At 52.7% G+C, this 21,215-nt stretch overlaps 1 protein-coding gene across 5 annotated transcripts in view; it reads right to left on the bottom strand.

The window, feature by feature from the left end:
• ABCC8 (ATP binding cassette subfamily C member 8) overlaps positions 1-21,215 on the bottom strand; it is a 280,298-nt gene that overhangs the window by 188,705 nt on the left and 70,378 nt on the right. For 4 of the 5 annotated variants that reach the window (XR_012227547.1, XR_012227546.1, XM_073564298.1 and 1 more), the window contains exons 5-8: positions 18,290-18,532; positions 15,774-15,962; positions 13,509-13,673; positions 10,594-10,749 (exon numbers count right to left, since the gene is read on the bottom strand). Coding sequence is in view for 3 of the 5 variants with exons in the window: in XM_073564298.1 (XP_073420399.1) it covers positions 10,594-10,749; positions 13,509-13,673; positions 15,774-15,962; positions 18,290-18,532 (753 nt within the window). In the remaining 2 variants the exon portion in view is untranslated. The remainder of the gene's footprint in view (positions 1-10,593; positions 10,750-13,508; positions 13,674-15,773; positions 15,963-18,289; positions 18,533-21,215) is intronic. The other variant, XM_073564299.1, reaches the window with a different exon arrangement.

Raw genomic sequence — 21,215 nt, 5'->3', positions numbered from 1 at the left:
TTGGATGTGGAATGATTGCGGGATGTCACCTAGGCTCTCAGAGGTGTCGGATGTGGAATGATTGCGGGGTGTCACCTAGGATCTCAGAGGTGTTGGATGTGGAATGATTGCGGGATGTCACCTAGGATCTCAGAGGTGTCGGATGTGGAATGATTGCGGGATGTCACCTAGGATCTCAGAGATATCGGATGTGGAATGATTGCGGGGTGTCACCTAGGATCTCAGAGGTGTTGGATGTGGAATGATTGCGGGGTGTCACCCAGGCTCTCAGAGGTGTCGGATGTGGAATGATTGCGGGGTGTCACCCAGGATCTCAGAGGTGTCGGATGTGGAATGATTGCGGGGTGTCACCTAGGATCTCAGAGGTGTCGGATGTGGAATGATTGCGGGGTGTCACCTAGGATCTCAGAGGTGTCGGATGTGGAATGATTGCGGGGTGTCACCTAGGATCTCAGAGGTGTCGGATGTGGAATGATTGCAGGGTGTCACCTAGGATCTCAGAGGTGTCGGATGTGGAAAGATTGCGGGATGTCACCCAGGCTCTCAGAGGTGTCGGATGTGGAATGATTGCGGGGTGTCACCTAGGATCTCAGAGGTGTCGGATGTGGAATGATTGCAGGGTGTCACCTAGGATCTCAGAGGTGTCGGATGTGGAATGATTGCGGGATGTCACCCAGGCTCTCAGAGGTGTCGGATGTGGAATGATTGCGGGGTGTCACCTAGGATCTCAGAGGTGTTGGATGTGGAATGATTGCGGGATGTCACCTAGGATCTCAGAGGTGTTGGATGTGGAATGATTGCGGGGTGTCACCTAGGATCTCAGAGGTGTTGGATGTGGAATGATTGCGGGGTGTCACCTAGGATCTCAGAGGTGTCGGATGTGGAATGATTGCGGGGTGTCACCTAGGATCTCAGAGGTGTTGGATGTGGAATGATTGCGGGGTGTCACCTAGGATCTCAGAGGTGTCGGATGTGGAATGATTGCGGGGTGTCACCTAGGATCTCAGAGGTGTCGGATGTGGAATGATTGCGGGATGTCACCCAGGCTCTCAGAGGTGTCGGATGTGGAATGATTGCGGGGTGTCACCTAGGATCTCAGAGGTGTCGGATGTGGAATGATTGCGGGGTGTCACATAGGATCTCAGAGGTGTCGGATGTGGAATGATTGCGGGGTGTCACCTAGGATCTCAGAGGTGTCGGATGTGGAATGATTGCGGGATGTCACCCAGGCTCTCAGAGGTGTCGGGTGTGGAATGATTGCGGGGTGTCACCTAGGATCTCAGAGGTGTTGGATGTGGAATGATTGCGGGGTGTCACCTAGGATCTCAGAGGTGTCGGATGTGGAATGATTGCGGGGTGTCACCTAGGATCTCAGAGGTGTCGGATGTGGAATGATTGCGGGGTGTCACCTAGGATCTCAGAGGTTTTGGATGTGGAATGATTGCGGGGTGTCACCTAGGATCTCAGAGGTGTTGGATGTGGAATGATTGCGGGGTGTCACCCAGGCTCTCAGAGGTGTCGGATGTGGAATGATTGCGGGGTGTCACCTAGGATCTCAGAGGTGTCGGATGTGGAATGATTGCGGGATGTCACCTAGGATCTCAGAGGTGTCGGATGTGGAATGATTGCGGGATGTCACCCAGGCTCTCAGAGGTGTCGGATGTGGAATGATTGCGGGGTGTCACCTAGGATCTCAGAGGTGTCGGATGTGGAATGATTGCGGGGTGTCACCTAGGATCTCAGAGGTGTTGGATGTGGAATGATTGCGGGGTGTCACCCAGGCTCTCAGAGGTGTCGGATGTGGAATGATTGCGGGGTGTCACCTAGGATCTCAGAGGTGTCGGATGTGGAATGATTGCGGGATGTCACCTAGGATCTCAGAGGTGTCGGATGTGGAATGATTGCGGGATGTCACCCAGGCTCTCAGAGGTGTCGGATGTGGAATGATTGCGGGGTGTCACCTAGGATCTCAGAGGTGTCGGATGTGGAATGATTGCGGGGTGTCACCTAGGATCTCAGAGGTGTTGGATGTGGAATGATTGCGGGGTGTCACCTAGGATCTCAGAGGTGTTGGATGTGGAATGATTGCGGGGTGTCACCTAGGATCTCAGAGATGTCGGATGTGGAATGATTGCGGGGTGTCACCTAGGATCTCAGAGGTGTCGGATGTGGAATGATTGCGGGGTGTCACCCAGGCTCTCAGAGGTGTCGGATGTGGAATGATTGCGGGGTGTTACCCAGGATCTCAGAGGTGTCGGATGTGGAATGATTGCGGGGTGTCACCTAGGATCTCAGAGGTGTCGGATGTGGAATGATTGCGGGATGTCACCCAGGATCTCAGAGGTGTTGGATGTGGAATGATTGCGGGGTGTCACCTAGGATCTCAGAGATGTCGGATGTGGAATGATTGCGGGGTGTCACCTAGGATCTCAGAGGTGTCGGATGTGGAATGATTGCGGGGTGTCACCTAGGATCTCAGAGATGTTGGATGTGGAATGATTGCGGGATGTCACCCAGGCTCTCAGAGGTGTCGGATGTGGAATGATTGCGGGGTGTCACCCAGGATCTCAGAGATGTCGGATGTGGAATGATTGCGGGGTGTCACCTAGGATCTCAGAGATGTCGGATGTGGAATGATTGCGGGGTGTCACCTAGGATCTCAGAGATGTCGGATGTGGAATGATTGCGGGGTGTCACCTAGGATCTCAGAGGTGTCGGATGTGGAATGATTGCGGGGTGTCACCTAGGATCTCAGAGATGTCGGATGTGGAATGATTGCGGGGTGTCACCTAGGATCTCAGAGGTGTCGGATGTGGAATGATTGCGGGGTGTCACCTAGGATCTCAGAGGTGTCGGATGTGGAATGATTGCGGGATGTCACCTAGGATCTCAGAGGTGTCGGATGTGGAATGATTGCGGGATGTCACCTAGGATCTCAGAGGTGTCGGATGTGGAATGATTGCGGGGTGTCACCTAGGATCTCAGAGGTGTCGGATGTGGAATGATTGCGGGATGTCACCTAGGATCTCAGAGATGTCGGATGTGGAATGATTGCGGGGTGTCACCTAGGATCTCAGAGGTGTTGGATGTGGAATGTTTGCGGGGTGTCACCTAGGATCTCAGAGGTGTTGGATGTGGAATGATTGCGGGATGTCACCTAGGATCTCAGAGGTGTCGGATGTGGAATGATTGCGGGGTGTCACCTAGGATCTCAGAGGTGTTGGATGTGGAATGATTGCGGGATGTCACCTAGGATCTCAGAGGTGTTGGATGTGGAATGATTGCGGGGTGTCACCTAGGATCTCAGAGGTGTTGGATGTGGAATGATTGCGGGGTGTCACCTAGGATCTCAGAGGTGTCGGATGTGGAATGATTGCGGGGTGTCACCTAGGATCTCAGAGGTGTCGGATGTGGAATGATTGCGGGGTGTCACCTAGGATCTCAGAGGTGTCGGATGTGGAATGATTGCGGGGTGTCACCTAGGATCTCAGAGGTGTTGGATGTGGAATGATTGCGGGATGTCACCTAGGATCTCAGAGGTGTCGGATGTGGAATGATTGCGGGATGTCACCCAGGCTCTCAGAGGTGTCGGATGTGGAATGATTGCGGGGTGTCACCTAGGATCTCAGAGGTGTTGGATGTGGAATGATTGCGGGGTGTCACCTAGGATCTCAGAGGTGTTGGATGTGGAATGATTGCGGGGTGTCACCTAGGATCTCAGAGGTGTCGGATGTGGAATGATTGCGGGGTGTCACCTAGGATCTGAGGTGTTGGATGTGGAATGATTGCGGGGTGTCACCTAGGATCTCAGAGGTGTTGGATGTGGAATGATTGCAGGATGTCACCTAGGATCTCAGAGGTGTCGGATGTGGAATGATTGCGGGATGTCACCCAGGCTCTCAGAGGTGTTGGATGTGGAATGATTGCGGGATGTCACCTAGGATCTCAGAGGTGTCGGATGTGGAATGATTGCGGGATGTCACCTAGGATCTCAGAGGTGTCGGATGTGGAATGATTGCGGGGTGTCACCTAGGATCTCAGAGGTGTTGGATGTGGAATGATTGCGGGATGTCACCTAGGATCTCAGAGGTGTCGGATGTGGAATGATTGCGGGATGTCACCCAGGATCTCAGAGGTGTCGGATGTGGAATGATTGCGGGATGTCACCCAGGATCTCAGAGGTGTCGGATGTGGAATGATTGCGGGGTGTCACCTAGGCTCTCAGAGGTGTTGGATGTGGAATGATTGCGGGATGTCACCTAGGATCTCAGAGGTGTCGGATGTGGAATGATTGCGGGATGTCACCTAGGATCTCAGAGGTGTCGGATGTGGAATGATTGCGGGGTGTCACCTAGGCTCTCAGAGGTGTTGGATGTGGAATGATTGCGGGATGTCACCTAGGATCTCAGAGGTGTCGGATGTGGAATGATTGCGGGATGTCACCCAGGATCTCAGAGGTGTCGGATGTGGAATGATTGCGGGGTGTCACCTAGGCTCTCAGAGGTGTTGGATGTGGAATGATTGCGGGGTGTCACCTAGGATCTCAGAGGTGTTGGATGTGGAATGATTGCGGGATGTCACCTAGGATCTCAGAGGTGTCGGATGTGGAATGATTGCGGGGTGTCACCTAGGATCTCAGAGGTGTCGCATGTGGAATGATTGCGGGGTGTCACCCAGGCTCTCAGAGGTGTTGGATGTGGAATGATTGCGGGGTGTCACCTAGGATCTCAGAGGTGTCGGATGTGGAATGATTGCGGGGTGTCACCTAGGATCTCAGAGGTGTCGGATGTGGAATGATTGCGGGATGTCACCTAGGATCTCAGAGGTGTTGGATGTGGAATGATTGCGGGGTGTCACCTAGGATCTCAGAGGTGTCGGATGTGGAATGATTGCGGGGTGTCACCTAGGATCTCAGAGGTGTCGGATGTGGAATGATTGCGGGGTGTCACCCAGGATCTCAGAGGTGTCGGATGTGGAATGATTGCGGGGTGTCACCTAGGATCTCAGAGGTGTCGGATGTGGAATGATTGCGGGATGTCACCTAGGATCTCAGAGGTGTTGGATGTGGAATGATTGCGGGGTGTCACCTAGGATCTCAGAGGTGTCGGATGTGGAATGATTGCGGGATGTCACCTAGGATCTCAGAGGTGTCGGATGTGGAATGATTGCGGGGTGTCACCTAGGATCTCAGAGATGTCGGATGTGGAATGATTGCGGGGTGTCACCTAGGATCTCAGAGGTGTCGGATGTGGAATGATTGCGGGATGTCACCTAGGATCTCAGAGATGTCGGATGTGGAATGATTGCGGGGTGTCACCTAGGATCTCAGAGATGTCGGATGTGGAATGATTGCGGGGTGTCACCTAGGATCTCAGAGGTGTCGGATGTGGAATGATTGCGGGGTGTCACCTAGGATCTCAGAGGTGTCGGATGTGGAATGATTGCGGGGTGTCACCTAGGATCTCAGAGGTGTCGGATGTGGAATGATTGCGGGGTGTCACATAGGATCTCAGAGGTATCAGATGTGGAATGATTGCGGGGTGTCACCTAGGATCTCAGAGGTGTCGGATGTGGAATGATTGCGGGATGTCACCTAGGATCTCAGAGGTGTCGGATGTGGAATGATTGCGGGATGTCACCCAGGCTCTCAGAGGTGTCGGATGTGGAATGATTGCGGGATGTCACCTAGGATCTCAGAGGTGTTGGATGTGGAATGATTGCGGGATGTCACCTAGGATCTCAGAGGTGTCGGATGTGGAATGATTGCGGGGTGTCACCTAGGATCTCAGAGGTGTCGGATGTGGAATGATTGCGGGATGTCACCTAGGATCTCAGAGGTGTTGGATGTGGAATGATTGCGGGATGTCACCTAGGATCTCAGAGGTGTCGGATGTGGAATGATTGCGGGGTGTCACCTAGGATCTCAGAGGTGTCGCATGTGGAATGATTGCGGGGTGTCACCCAGGCTCTCAGAGGTGTTGGATGTGGAATGATTGCGGGGTGTCACCTAGGATCTCAGAGGTGTCGGATGTGGAATGATTGCGGGGTGTCACCTAGGATCTCAGAGGTGTTGGATGTGGAATGATTGCGGGATGTCACCTAGGATCTCAGAGGTGTTGGATGTGGAATGATTGCGGGGTGTCACCTAGGATCTCAGAGGTGTCGGATGTGGAATGATTGCGGGATGTCACCTAGGATCTCAGAGGTGTTGGATGTGGAATGATTGCGGGATGTCACCTAGGATCTCAGAGGTGTCGGATGTGGAATGATTGCGGGGTGTCACCTAGGATCTCAGAGGTGTCGCATGTGGAATGATTGCGGGGTGTCACCCAGGCTCTCAGAGGTGTTGGATGTGGAATGATTGCGGGGTGTCACCTAGGATCTCAGAGGTGTCGGATGTGGAATGATTGCGGGGTGTCACCTAGGATCTCAGAGGTGTCGGATGTGGAATGATTGCGGGATGTCACCTAGGATCTCAGAGGTGTTGGATGTGGAATGATTGCGGGGTGTCACCTAGGATCTCAGAGGTGTCGGATGTGGAATGATTGCGGGGTGTCACCTAGGATCTCAGAGGTGTCGGATGTGGAATGATTGCGGGGTGTCACCCAGGATCTCAGAGGTGTCGGATGTGGAATGATTGCGGGGTGTCACCTAGGATCTCAGAGGTGTCGGATGTGGAATGATTGCGGGATGTCACCTAGGATCTCAGAGGTGTTGGATGTGGAATGATTGCGGGGTGTCACCTAGGATCTCAGAGGTGTCGGATGTGGAATGATTGCGGGATGTCACCTAGGATCTCAGAGGTGTCGGATGTGGAATGATTGCGGGGTGTCACCTAGGATCTCAGAGATGTCGGATGTGGAATGATTGCGGGGTGTCACCTAGGATCTCAGAGGTGTCGGATGTGGAATGATTGCGGGGTGTCACCTAGGATCTCAGAGGTGTCGGATGTGGAATGATTGCGGGGTGTCACCTAGGATCTCAGAGGTGTCGGATGTGGAATGATTGCGGGATGTCACCTAGGATCTCAGAGATGTCGGATGTGGAATGATTGCGGGGTGTCACCTAGGATCTCAGAGATGTCGGATGTGGAATGATTGCGGGGTGTCACCTAGGATCTCAGAGGTGTCGGATGTGGAATGATTGCGGGGTGTCACCTAGGATCTCAGAGGTGTCGGATGTGGAATGATTGCGGGGTGTCACCTAGGATCTCAGAGGTGTCGGATGTGGAATGATTGCGGGGTGTCACATAGGATCTCAGAGGTATCAGATGTGGAATGATTGCGGGGTGTCACCTAGGATCTCAGAGGTGTCGGATGTGGAATGATTGCGGGATGTCACCTAGGATCTCAGAGGTGTCGGATGTGGAATGATTGCGGGATGTCACCCAGGCTCTCAGAGGTGTTGGATGTGGAATGATTGCGGGATGTCACCTAGGATCTCAGAGGTGTTGGATGTGGAATGATTGCGGGGTGTCACCTAGGATCTCAGAGGTGTCGGATGTGGAATGATTGCGGGATGTCACCCAGGCTCTCAGAGGTGTCGGATGTGGAATGATTGCGGGATGTCACCTAGGATCTCAGAGGTGTCGGATGTGGAATGATTGCGGGGTGTCACCTAGGATCTCAGAGGTGTTGGATGTGGAATGATTGCGGGATGTCACCTAGGATCTCAGAGGTGTCGGATGTGGAATGATTGCGGGATGTCACCCAGGATCTCAGAGGTGTCGGATGTGGAATGATTGCGGGGTGTCACCTAGGCTCTCAGAGGTGTTGGATGTGGAATGATTGCGGGATGTCACCTAGGATCTCAGAGGTGTCGGATGTGGAATGATTGCGGGGTGTCACCTAGGATCTCAGAGGTGTCGGATGTGGAATGATTGCGGGATGTCACCCAGGCTCTCAGAGGTGTTGGATGTGGAATGATTGCGGGATGTCACCTAGGATCTCAGAGGTGTTGGATGTGGAATGATTGCGGGATGTCACCTAGGATCTCAGAGGTGTCGGATGTGGAATGATTGCGGGGTGTCACCTAGGATCTCAGAGGTGTTGGATGTGGAATGATTGCGGGATGTCACCTAGGATCTCAGAGGTGTCGGATGTGGAATGATTGCGGGATGTCACCCAGGATCTCAGAGGTGTCGGATGTGGAATGATTGCGGGATGTCACCTAGGATCTCAGAGGTGTCGGATGTGGAATGATTGCGGGATGTCACCCAGGATCTCAGAGGTGTTGGATGTGGAATGATTGCGGGGTGTCACCTAGGCTCTCAGAGGTGTTGGATGTGGAATGATTGCGGGATGTCACCTAGGATCTCAGAGGTGTCGGATGTGGAATGATTGCGGGGTGTCACCTAGGATCTCAGAGGTGTCGGATGTGGAATGATTGCGGGGTGTCACCCAGGCTCTCAGAGGTGTTGGATGTGGAATGATTGCGGGGTGTCACCTAGGATCTCAGAGGTGTCGGATGTGGAATGATTGCGGGATGTCACCTAGGATCTCAGAGGTGTTGGATGTGGAATGATTGCGGGGTGTCACCTAGGATCTCAGAGGTGTCGGATGTGGAATGATTGCGGGGTGTCACCTAGGATCTCAGAGGTGTCGGATGTGGAATGATTGCGGGGTGTCACCTAGGATCTCAGAGGTGTCGGATGTGGAATGATTGCGGGATGTCACCTAGGATCTCAGAGGTGTTGGATGTGGAATGATTGCGGGGTGTCACCTAGGATCTCAGAGGTGTTGGATGTGGAATGATTGCGGGATGTCACCTAGGATCTCAGAGGTGTTGGATGTGGAATGATTGCGGGATGTCACCTAGGATCTCAGAGGTGTCGGATGTGGAATGATTGCGGGATGTCACCTAGGATCTCAGAGGTGTCGGATGTGGAATGATTGCGGGGTGTCACCCAGGATCTCAGAGGTGTCGGATGTGGAATGATTGCGGGGTGTCACCTAGGATCTCAGAGGTGTTGGATGTGGAATGATTGCGGGGTGTCACCTAGGATCTCAGAGATGTCGGATGTGGAATGATTGCGGGGTGTCACCTAGGATCTCAGAGGTGTCGGATGTGGAATGATTGCGGGGTGTCACCTAGGATCTCAGAGGTGTCGGATGTGGAATGATTGCGGGGTGTCACCCAGGATCTCAGAGGTGTCGGATGTGGAATGATTGCGGGGTGTCACCTAGGATCTCAGAGGTGTCGGATGTGGAATGATTGCGGGATGTCACCTAGGATCTCAGAGGTGTTGGATGTGGAATGATTGCGGGGTGTCACCTAGGATCTCAGAGGTGTCGGATGTGGAATGATTGCGGGATGTCACCTAGGATCTCAGAGGTGTCGGATGTGGAATGATTGCGGGGTGTCACCTAGGATCTCAGAGATGTCGGATGTGGAATGATTGCGGGGTGTCACCTAGGATCTCAGAGGTGTCGGATGTGGAATGATTGCGGGATGTCACCTAGGATCTCAGAGGTGTCGGATGTGGAATGATTGCGGGGTGTCACCTAGGATCTCAGAGATGTCGGATGTGGAATGATTGCGGGGTGTCACCTAGGATCTCAGAGATGTCGGATGTGGAATGATTGCGGGGTGTCACCTAGGATCTCAGAGGTGTCGGATGTGGAATGATTGCGGGGTGTCACCTAGGATCTCAGAGGTGTCGGATGTGGAATGATTGCGGGGTGTCACCTAGGATCTCAGAGGTGTCGGATGTGGAATGATTGCGGGGTGTCACCTAGGATCTCAGAGATGTCGGATGTGGAATGATTGCGGGGTGTCACCTAGGATCTCAGAGGTGTCGGATGTGGAATGATTGCGGGATGTCACCTAGGATCTCAGAGGTGTCGGATGTGGAATGATTGCGGGGTGTCACCTAGGATCTCAGAGGTGTCGGATGTGGAATGATTGCGTGGTGTCACCCAGGCTCTCAGAGGTTTTGGGAGTGGGGTGATTGTGGGGTGATTGTCACCCAGGCTCTCAGACGTTTTGGGAGTGGGGTGATTGTGGGGTGTCACCCAGGCTCTCAGAGGTTTTGGGAGTGGGGTGATTGTGGGGTGATTGTGGGGTGTCACCCAGGCTCTCAGAGGTTTTGGGAGTGGGGTGATTGTGGGGTGACACCCAGGCTCTCAGAGGTTTTGGGAGTGGGGTGATTGTGGGGTGTCACCCAGGCTCTCGGAAATATCGGGTGTGGGATGATTGTGGGGTGTTGCTCAGGCTACCAGAGGTTTTAGGGTGATCGTCTCCCAAGCTCTTTTACCCCAATTCTTACCGTGTGACTTCCGGCCTGTAATCGCCTCCCAGTACACAGAGCCTGAGCCCCCAATACACAGCAGAGCCGCGGGGCGATCACCGCCCCACAGGGAGGATCTTACTGATCCATACAAGTGACATAACGCCTCCTTTACAGCGGCTGGGGGCATCGGGGTTCCCGGCACCTCACACCGTGAAGTGGCACAGACCCTATAATGTGCCGCTGTCTTTTTATAATGGTGTCCGCTTCATGAACCCCATAATAAGCCCTGGCCCTTGGGGTGAGACGAGGGGTCTTTAACTATAAGGGGGTCCCCGCCTTCTATGCCATTCGGGCTGCTGCACCTGCACCGGCATGGCCCAGAGGTTGGGGCACAGGAAGAAGAACCACATCAGCTGATTGGTGTCGATGGCCACGAGGTTACAGATCTGGCCGGACGTCATCTCCCCCATGGACAGGTTGGACGTGGACAGATGCATGATCTTATTGTAGATCTTGGTCTGCGGAAACACAAGCAGTAGAAAGGGTTAAATGACCACAACTCCCAGCATCCCACAGCCAGAGAGGACCAGATATAGCCAAGTACGTGGGGAGAGAGGGAGACCGGGGGGCACAAAGGGGCGAGAGAAATGGGAGCGATCTACAGGGCCGCCAAGATTATCCCCAATAATGACGCTGCCACTGATCTCTGGGGGTGCGGTATTTATACACTGATCTCTGGGGGTGCGGTATTTATACACTGATCTCTGGGGGTGCGGTATTTATACACTGATCTCTGGGGGTGCGGTATTTATACACTGATCTCTGGGGGTGCGGTATTTATACACTGATCTCTGGGGGTGCGGTATTTATACACTGATCTCTGTGGGCGTGGTATTTATACACTGATCTCTGTGGGCGTGGTATTTATACACTGATCTCTGGGGGTGCGGTATTTATACACTGATCTCTGGGGGTGCGGTATTTATACACTGATCTCTGGGGGTGCGGTATTTATACACTGATCTCTGGGGGTGCGGTATTTATACACTGATCTCTGGGGGTGCGGTATTTATACACTGATCTCTGGGGGTGCGGTATTTATCTGCTGATCTCTGGGGGTGCGGTATTTATACACTGATCTCTGGGGAGGGGTATTTATACACTGATCTCTGGGGGTGCGGTATTTATACACTGATCTCTGGAGGCGTGATATTTATACACTGATCTCTGGGGGTGCGGTATTTATACACTGATCTCTGGAGGAGGGGTATTTATCTGATCTCTGGGGGGGCGGTATTTAAACACTGATCTCTGGGGAGCGCGGTATTTATACACTGATCTCTGGGAGAGTGGTATTTATACACTGATCTCTGGGGGTGCGGTATTTATACACTGATCTCTGGGAGAGTGGTATTTATACACTGATCTCTGGGGGGCGAGGTGTTATGAATGGGTCACTGAGGAGGAAAAAACAAAACAAGCTAAGTCACAGAAAACCAGAGAGGTTGGTAACTATGCAGATTGCAGATCCCTGATCTTACCACACAACTAGCAGTAGCCGTGGAGCGTGCCTACGATGTTACTAGACGCTTCGTCACAGCCGGAGGACTAAATAAGCCTAAAGCAAGAAAAGGGGAAAACTAACTGCCCCAGAGCAGACCCCAAAGGAAAGACAGCCCCCACACATGTATTGACGGTGAAACAAGATGAAAACACAAACACAGGCAGGAAAATAGGCTGAGCAAATGATGGGGCCCAAACTAACTAGACAGGAAAGACACTGTCTGCAATCTGCAAAAAACCCTACAAAATAATGTCCACCACTTCTGATAACAAAATTAACCCTCAAGTCACTAGACTTCTCCCACTATATCAGCACTCTGAAATATTCTGAGACAGAGCAAAAAGAGGCCAATCTAATAAGGGACAAAAAGCCAATTGGCAAAATACTGATAAATAAGAGTGGAAATTCAGCATAGCCCAGCCGGGCTGGCTGACCACACAAAAAACTGAATAGAACAACAAAATCAAGTGTGAACATTAGCAGAAAAACTTAGCTTGAGATGACTGGAACAGAGCTGAGAACCAAGACCTGACAAGCCAAAAGGAATCACAAGCACCAGAATAGGGCGTCGGCTGTCTTAAATCCAGTCTGAGATTCCTGAGGTCCAATCGTCATCCTCCTTATCAGGTGGCAGATCTCCACTGATTAAATCAGCCTCACTACCTCCTGTTACCACCAGAGGGAGCCTGGAAGGAGAACTCACAACTGGTAGACCAGAAAATGAACTCACAACAGCGAGGTATTTATACACTGATCTCTGGGGGTGCGGTATTTATACACTGATCTCTGGAGGTGCGGTATTTATACACTGATCGCTGGGGGTGCGGTATTTATACACTGATCTCTGGAGGTGCGGTATTTTTACACTGATCTCTGGAGCCCCGGTATTTATTCACTGATCTCTGGGGGGCGCGGTATCTATACACTGATCTCTGGGGGTGCGGTATTTATACACTGATCTCTGGAAGCATGGTATTTATACACTGATCTCTGGTGGGCGCGGTATTTATACAATGATCTCTGGTGGGCGCGGTATTTATAAACTGATCTCTGGGGGCGCGGTATTTATAAACTGATCTCTGGGGGCGCGGTATTTATAAACTGATCTCTGGAGGCACGGTATTTATTCACTGATCTCTGGTAGACGCGGTATTTATACACTGATCTCTGGGGGGTGCGGTATTTATCCACTGATCTTGGGGGGAGCGGTATTTGTACGCTGATCTCTGGGGCGGCGCAGTATTTATTAGCTGATCTCGGACCCTACCACCACCCGCGCTACCTCCCACCACCTGCGCTCCCTCGGACCCCCATCCACCTGCGCTACCTCCCACCATCTGCGCTCCCTCGGACACCCCTCCATCTTTGCTCTCTCATACCTCCCACCATCTGCACTCCCTCAGACCCCCCCACCACCTGCGCTACCTCCCACCATCTGTGCTCCCTCGGACACCCCTCCATCTTTGCTCTCTTAGACCTCCCACCATCTGCACTCCCTGGGACCCCCCACCACCCGCACTGCCTCCTACCATCTGCACTCCCTCGGACACCCCTCCATCTTCGCTCTCTCAGACCTCCCACCACCTGCACTCCCTCGGGCCCTCCACCACCTGCGATACCTCCCACCATCTGCAATCCCTCGGACACCCCTCCATCTTCACTCTCTCAGACCTCCCATCACCTGCACTCCCTCGGACCCCTCCCCTCCTTCACCTGTATTGCTCCACGCAGGTTGATCCCGGTCTCTATGGCGACATAATATGAGGCCTGGAGGAAGGTTCTCTGAAGCAGGAGGGCGAAGAACAGCAGCACAGCCAGGACATAGGCGTTCTCCAGAAACTCCTGCGATGAAATGAAGGAAACCCCAAAAAACTCCGCCTGCGGGAGAGGAGGGCAATGAGGGGCCGAGCACAGGGGACACATAGATGGGGGGACATAGATGGTGACGGACGATGCCCACACAGGTACCGGGGGCGTCCACACAGGTACGGGGGAGTGGGGACGTCCACACAGATATGGGAGGCGTCTACACAGATACGGGGGTGGGGACGTCCACACATATGGGGGGCGGGGGAGGTCCACACAGATACGGAGGGTGGGGGAGGTCCACACAGATCCGGGGGGGTGGGGAAGTCCACACAGATATGGGGGGGGTGGGGAAGTCCACACAGATACGGGGGGGCGGGGAACGTCCACACAGATACGGGGGTGGGGACGTCCACACATATGGGGGGCGGGGGACTTCCACACAGATACAGGGGGCGGGGGACTTCCACACAGATACAGGGGGCGGGGGACGTCCACACAGATACAGAGGGTGGGGGAGGTCCACACAGATACGGGGGGCGGGGGACGTCTACACAGATACGGAGGGTGGGGAGGTCCACACAGGTACGGAGGGTGGGGAGGTCCACACAGATACGGGGGGTGGGGACGTCCACACAGGTACAGGGGGCGGGGGACGTCTACACAGATATGGGGGGTGGGGACGTCTACACAGATACGGGGGGTGGGGAGGTCCACACAGGTACGGAGGGTGGGAAGGTCCACACAGGTACGGAGGGTGGGGAGGTCCACACAGGTACAGGGGGTGGGGACGTCCACACAGGTACAGGGGGTGGGGACGTCCACACAGGTACAGGGGGTGGGGACGTCTACACAGATACGGACGGTGGGGGAGGTCGACACAGATTCGGGGGGTGGGGACGTCTACACAGATACGGAGGGTGGGGAGGTCCACACAGGTACGGAGGGTGGGGAGGTCCACACAGGTACAGGGGGTGGGGACGTCCACACAGGTACAGGGGGTGGGGACGTCTACACAGATACGGAGGGTGGGGAGGTCCACACAGGTACGGAGGGTGGGGAGGTCCACACAGGTACGGAGGGTGGGGACGTCCACACAGGTACAGGGGGTGGGGACGTCTACACAGATACAGGGGCGGGGGACGTCCACACAGATACGGGGGTGGGGACGTCCACACATATGGGGGGCGGGGGACTTCCACACAGATACGGGGGGGCGGGGGACGTCCACACAGATACAGAGGGTGGGGAGGTCCACACAGGTACGGAGGGTGGGGAGGTCCACACAGATACGGGGGGTGGGGACGTCCACACAGGTACAGGGGGCGGGGGACGTCCACACAGATATGGGGGGTGGGGATGTCTACACAGATACGGGGGGTGGGGAGGTCCACACAGATACGGGGGGTGGGGAGGTCCACACAGATACGGAGGGTGGGGAGGTCCACACAGGTACGGAGGGTGGGGAGGTCCACACAGGTACGGAGGGTGGGGAGGTCCACACAGGTACAGGGGGTGGGGACGTCCACACAGGTACAGGGGGTGGGGACGTCCACACAGGTACAGGGGGTGGGGACGTCTACACAGATACGGACGGTGGGGGAGGTCCACACAGATTTGGGGGGGTGGGGACGTCTACACAGATACGGAGGGTGGGGAGGTCCACACAGGTACGGAGGGTGGGGAGGTCCACACAGGTACAGGGGGTGGGGACGTCCACACAGGTACAGGGGGTGGGGACGTCCACACAGACACGGAGGGTGCGGAGGTCCACAGGTACAGGGGTGGGGATGTCCACACAGGTACGGGGGGTGGGGACGTCTACACAGATACGGGGGGGTGGGGGACGTCCACAGAGATACGGGGCAGGGGACGCCCACACAAATATATGGGGGGTGGAGGACGTCCACACAGGTATGGTGGCAGGGGTGCACTTATGGATACATACAGAGGGGCGCACGGCCTAATTTTATCTGCTGTACAGATTTTGGGGTAACAGGCACGGTGGGTGTGCAGGGGTCACCCAGCTTTACTAATACAGAGAGGACACCGGAGCGGTTGCCTAATCAGACCCCAATAATGTCGGCACTGCCCCCTACTGACCACATCCCACACTGGAGACATGTCTGACGACACAGGACAATGGCTCGGCAGCCCATGCAGGGATGTTACCCGTGGGTGGACGGTCTCGTTATCCTGGCTGAGGTTGTGCACGATCCCGGAGACACAGAGTGGACCTGCGAAGCCCAGCATGTCGGCCATGATCCGGAAGATGCTGCTGAGGATGAGGGGTCTCCCGAACGCTTGGCCCAGGGCGCACCAGATAGAGCGGGGACCAGAGGGACACGGGGAGGCCTTACACTGTGGAAAGGAGGGGGCAGCATTGTAACATCGTATGGAAGAGTCTGGCAGATCCCGGCACCTCACATCAGGCTGAAATCAAGGAGTCCAACCACCAACATCCTCACCACCCCAGGCCATGACGCCATCTTCCCATCGCCTCCGAGGACCCATCTGTGATGGACAATGGATTCCGCCCCTCAGGGTGAGATGGTAGTGGTTGTACTCCGTGCACTGATCATACTAGAGTGCGCTGCGCCTTGTCTCAGCGCCATCATGGGTGTGGACTCACACAGCTGAGGTTTTGTTACAGTGCACCAGTCATCAGCCTGGAGGCCGGGACAAAGGAGGCTAATGAGCAGATTTCCTACACGGATACACTGTAACAAACCCTCAGCTGCACAAGTATGACCTGGACAATGATCTCCAAAATGAAAAATTAAAGGCAAAGTTCAGCTGCTTTTCCCTGGGAGTGCATAATCCTGTTACGGTCAATTACCTGGGACTGCACAATCCTGTTACGGTCATTTACCTGGGACTGCACAATCCTGTTATTCATTTACCTGGGACTGCACAAACCTGTTACAGTCATTTACCTGGGACTGCACAATCCTATTAAGATCATTTATCTGGGACATGCCCTTTAATAACACATAGCAAAAAAGTAGAAGTAATCATGAGTCTGACATACAGAACCTTGAAGTCTTCATACCCCGTGAACTTTTCCACACTTTTTCACCTGAGACCCACACACTTTATCGGGATGACACGAGTCTCAGAGTTCTACTGTTACAATAATTAGGGCACCCTGCACCTTCTCTTCACACGTCACAATTCTCGTCACTTTGTGTCATCACCGAAAATCCAAATGAAATACAATTAAGTTTGGCGTATAATGTGAATAAACGGGGAAAGGTTCACGGGCATTGTGTGGGGCAAAAGAAAAGCAGCAGAGTGCTACACAGAGGAACACGTCCGATGCGGGTACATGGGGAGGAGGACACGTCCAGGCCTCTCTTGAATTCATCGCGACCTGTCCTCACCGCACAGTCCTCAATATTGTCACGCCAGGAAGAAGTGGTGGAACGATGGACATCACCGGACGGAGACACGCTATTCATCTGCAAATGATGGGAAATATGGACACAAAACGTTCACAACCTCTGAATTCTCTAGTCTAAAGTCTGACCCTCCTGTGTAATCACCGACCAATGATGACCCCGATGGAGACAAGTCCGGAGACACTGCCTGCAGCTCCTGTGTGATCACCAACCAATGACGTCCCCGATGGAGACAAGTCCGGAGATTCTGCCGGCAGCTCCTGTGTAATCATCGACCAATTACGTCCCCGATATGCTTCATAGAGACAAGTCCGGAGACGAGACAAGTCCGGAGACACTGCTGGCGTCTCCTGTGTGATCATCAACTAATGAGGTCCCCAATGTGCTCGAAGGGGACAAGTCCGGAGACACTGCCGGCAGCTCCTGTGTGATCATCAACTAATGAGGTCCCCAATGTGCTCGAAAGGGACAAGTCCGGAGATTCTGACGGCCACTCCTGTGTAATCACCGACCAATGACATCCCCAATATGCTCAAAGGGGACAAGTCTGGAGACGCTGAAGCCACGGGAGCAGATTTACGTCATGTAGGCTGCTCACAGTAGTATGAGGAACACGTCGCCTGAGATTGTTTTGTGGTAAAATGGTAACTGGGAAACGTTGAAATAATGGCAGCACCACTGGTTCCACCACCAAAATGTAACACCAAGCTGTTAGTTCCACCGGACTTTATAGCCCCCTTGATCGTCATATTCCTGGGAGTTAGACTGGTATGACGCCCGTGAAGGTCTCTTTGTGACCTCACGTTGTCGCTCTGAAAGGCAACCTTTGTACAGAGCAAGTTGGAAATGGAGGCTGAAATGGAGAACTGTCCTCATCAGCAATGAATGCCGCTTTGGACTCAATGATGGCAGGAGATTGGTGTGAAGACCATGGGAGTAAAATCATGAAGAAACTTCAGAAGGGACGTCCCACTGATCATGCTCTTGAGATTACGGTGTTGGGGGAAATAGCGTCTGGTAGCCGGACCCCTCTAGTCTTCATTCTCGGAGCAATAACAGCTCAGCGTTACATTGATCTGGTGGTAGAACCAGAGTCGCGGTCTTTTCTCCAAAGTTTCCCAGGAGCCGTTTTTCTGTTAGACACCCCCAGGCTGCATGTCTATCATTTGCAGATTAATATCTTTTCTCTATCCGGTGATTTCCATCATTCACCACATCTCCTTCTTGGGGTTGGAATGTGACCTATGAAGTTTTTCCACCTCAGTCTGCATGATCCTTATACATCACCTTTTGTGCCTGGAAGGCCCGGTTGAGGAGGACGTAGTTGGTGACGGCCCTCATGGCAATTGGTAGTTTTCCTATTGCTCTCAGGTCGATGGGCTTCTTGTGAGCTGTCCGAATAAAGGTGTTCATCCACCAATACGTAGCCTTTGACAGGAGGTTGACAAAGGGCTGGAGGAAACGCACCCCCAGATCCTGTAGGTCCTCCGGGGGCTTAACTTCTCTGGGAAATTTATAAAAAACGTATCTCTGAGGAGCAAAAGGAAAAGGGCAAAAACTCAAACTAAAGCTGTATAATATAAAGCATAATATACACATAGCACACACTAGACTTACATACACACAATATACACTACACATATATATATACATATTATACAATCCCAAGAAACGCCCTCACTTGTTCTTGGAGAGTGGTTGCGGACATTTCTGAATCGTCCATATTGGAGCTTGCTTTTGCCTTTCCCGACGATGTACCCCAAGTACCTGCCTCTTCTTTCCCTACTGCACACTTTCTGGGATTTATGCTGAATCCCACTTAACTCAATGCATCGAGAATCGCCTGTACCTCTGGCAGATGCGAAGCCCAGTCCGAACTGAAAATGACTATGTCCTTCAGGTAGACTGTGGCATATTTCTTGTGTGAAGCCAGAATTCGATCCTTTGCCCTCTGGAAGGCAGCTGGGGCTCCCTGCAGCCCGAAGGGCATTCTGGTGTACTGATAACACCCATCCGGCGTCGAGAAGGCCTCTTCTCCTTGGCACTCTGTGACATGGGGATCTGCCAGTACCCCTTCGTCAGGTCGAAGGTTGTGATGTACCTTGCAGGTCCCAGTCGCTCAATAAGTTCATCCACCCGGGGCATCGGGTACACATCGAATCTAGACACCTCACTGAGCCGGCGGCAGTCATTACAAAGCCGCCACTCCCCTTTGGGCTTCGGCACAAGGACGATGGGAATTGACCAGCCACTTCTTGACTCCTCTATCACCCCAATGTCCAGCATTCTCTTCACTTCTTTGGAGATGATCTCCCGGCGTGCTTTGGGGATTCTGTAGGGTTTGAGGTTTACCCTTACGTGCGGCAGCTCCGAGAACGAATCCCGGTTCTGCTGCAACAGCTCTTTTTTGATTTTTGATCAAAAACAGTATTACTAAGAACTCTGTATGATTGAAATGCACTTTTGCTTTTTACTTATTTAGTTACAGCAGGGTTTTTGCTCATTTTGTCTCTTGTAGGTTTTGTATGCTTTTTATAGTGCAGGAAAGTGCTGATTCTGCGCATAAAAATACAATGATGCTTTTGACATGTGCGTTTTCAGGTTCCACACTGGCGCTCAGGCCATGTTCCCACCATGAGTTCTTGCAGTGTTTCTGTGTTTTTTGCCTCCTGTTGGTCATCATTCTGTACATAGAGCCACTTTGTTTCTGGGACTTCTGAGTATTTGGCTCTGACGATGCGGATACACCCGTGCGAATTACATGAGTTACTGACGGGCTTCCACCCTGCACATGTCTGATCTCCTCGGACCAGTTGGTCTCAGCATGAGTTATGGTATATCCGGCTATCAGATCGCACTCAGCCCTTCACATCTACGGGTCTGTAGGAAAAATTAGATGGCACTCGGACCACATCCACTTTGCTTCAACAGCTAAACGCAAGGAAAAAATCTGAACGTAGTATTTACGCTCCATGTGAACACGGCCTACATAAGCAAAGTGGAAGTGATGTCACCAAAACTCCCCGCGGTGTGTCTAAGGAACTCAGCTGAACTGTGCGGTTTTTCTCTAGAGGTTTCTGTGTGGAGCCTGAAAAAATGCAGGAAAAAACAAAACGCAATTGTATTTTGAAGTGAAGAATCAAAGCTTTCAGTGCTATAAAAAAGCGTTAAAACGCAGCTACACCTCCCCTAAACCAGGAAAGCCCAAAAGGAATCTCGGATGGTTGGGAGCTACAGGGGCTTCTCACAAAATTAGAATATCATCAAAAGCCTAATTGATTTCCGTTCTTCAATACAGACAGTGACCCTCCTCTATTCTATAGAGTCATTACACACAGAGTGATCTATGTCACGGGTTTATTTCTGGTAGTGTTGATAATTATGGCTTACAGCCAGTGAAAAGGACCCGCCCCTTTGACTAACCCGAGGCCCTGTGCCTTCTTCTTGAAAAAATTCTCTCCTGCTGAGAGAAATTAAGATGTTGGGAATCGGGAGCTTTTACCTATCAAATTGGCCTTTGAAGAATGGAGGCACTGTTGGGGGGGGCTGTTCATCGGATCACGGTGATTATGGACCACAAGATTCTGTCGTTTGACTCTCAGACAGGCGAGGTGGTCGTTTTTTTTTTTTTTTTCATGCTTTAATTTTTCTATCACTTTTCGGCCTGGTTCCAATGTTAAGGTCTTTGTCTCGTAGCTTGGATCCAATATGACCTCCTGAACCTCCTCCCTCCATTCCTCAGCACAGGGTGGTCGTCGCAGTGGTGTGCTCAGAGTTGGAGCGGGAGATTTGGGAGGCTCAGTCTCTTGCTCCTCCGTCTTTGCCTGATAATAAGCTCTTCGTCCCGGTTCAGGGTGCTCCAGGAGTTCCACGATTCTGCTCTTAGTGGGCATCCTGGAATCTCGGCCGCTCGTAGAGCTATTGCTAGACTGTTTTGGTGGTCCTCTTTGGCTTCTGATGTCACCATGTTTGTGTCTTCCTGTGATACTTGCGCCCATGCTAAAAGCTCTCATAACAAGCCGGCAAATTGGTGCCATTGCCAATTCCGGATAGACCTTGGACTCATTTGTCCATGGACTTTATCACTGATCTCCCTCCTTCCAATGGCAAAACTGTGATCTAGGTGGTGGTGGACAGATTCAGTAAACAGGCACATTTTGTACCTGTGGCGGGACTGCCTAATGCTGAAACACTGTCGAGGTTGTTTGTTGAA

Source organism: Dendrobates tinctorius, unplaced genomic scaffold (genome assembly GCF_039654945.1).
Source record: "Dendrobates tinctorius isolate UK_male_01 unplaced genomic scaffold, ASM3965494v1 ptg000445l, whole genome shotgun sequence".
Lineage (NCBI taxonomy): Eukaryota > Metazoa > Chordata > Amphibia > Anura > Dendrobatidae > Dendrobates > Dendrobates tinctorius.
Note: the sequence above shows the minus strand (reverse complement) of the source record. Positions and strands in the feature narration are given on the sequence as shown.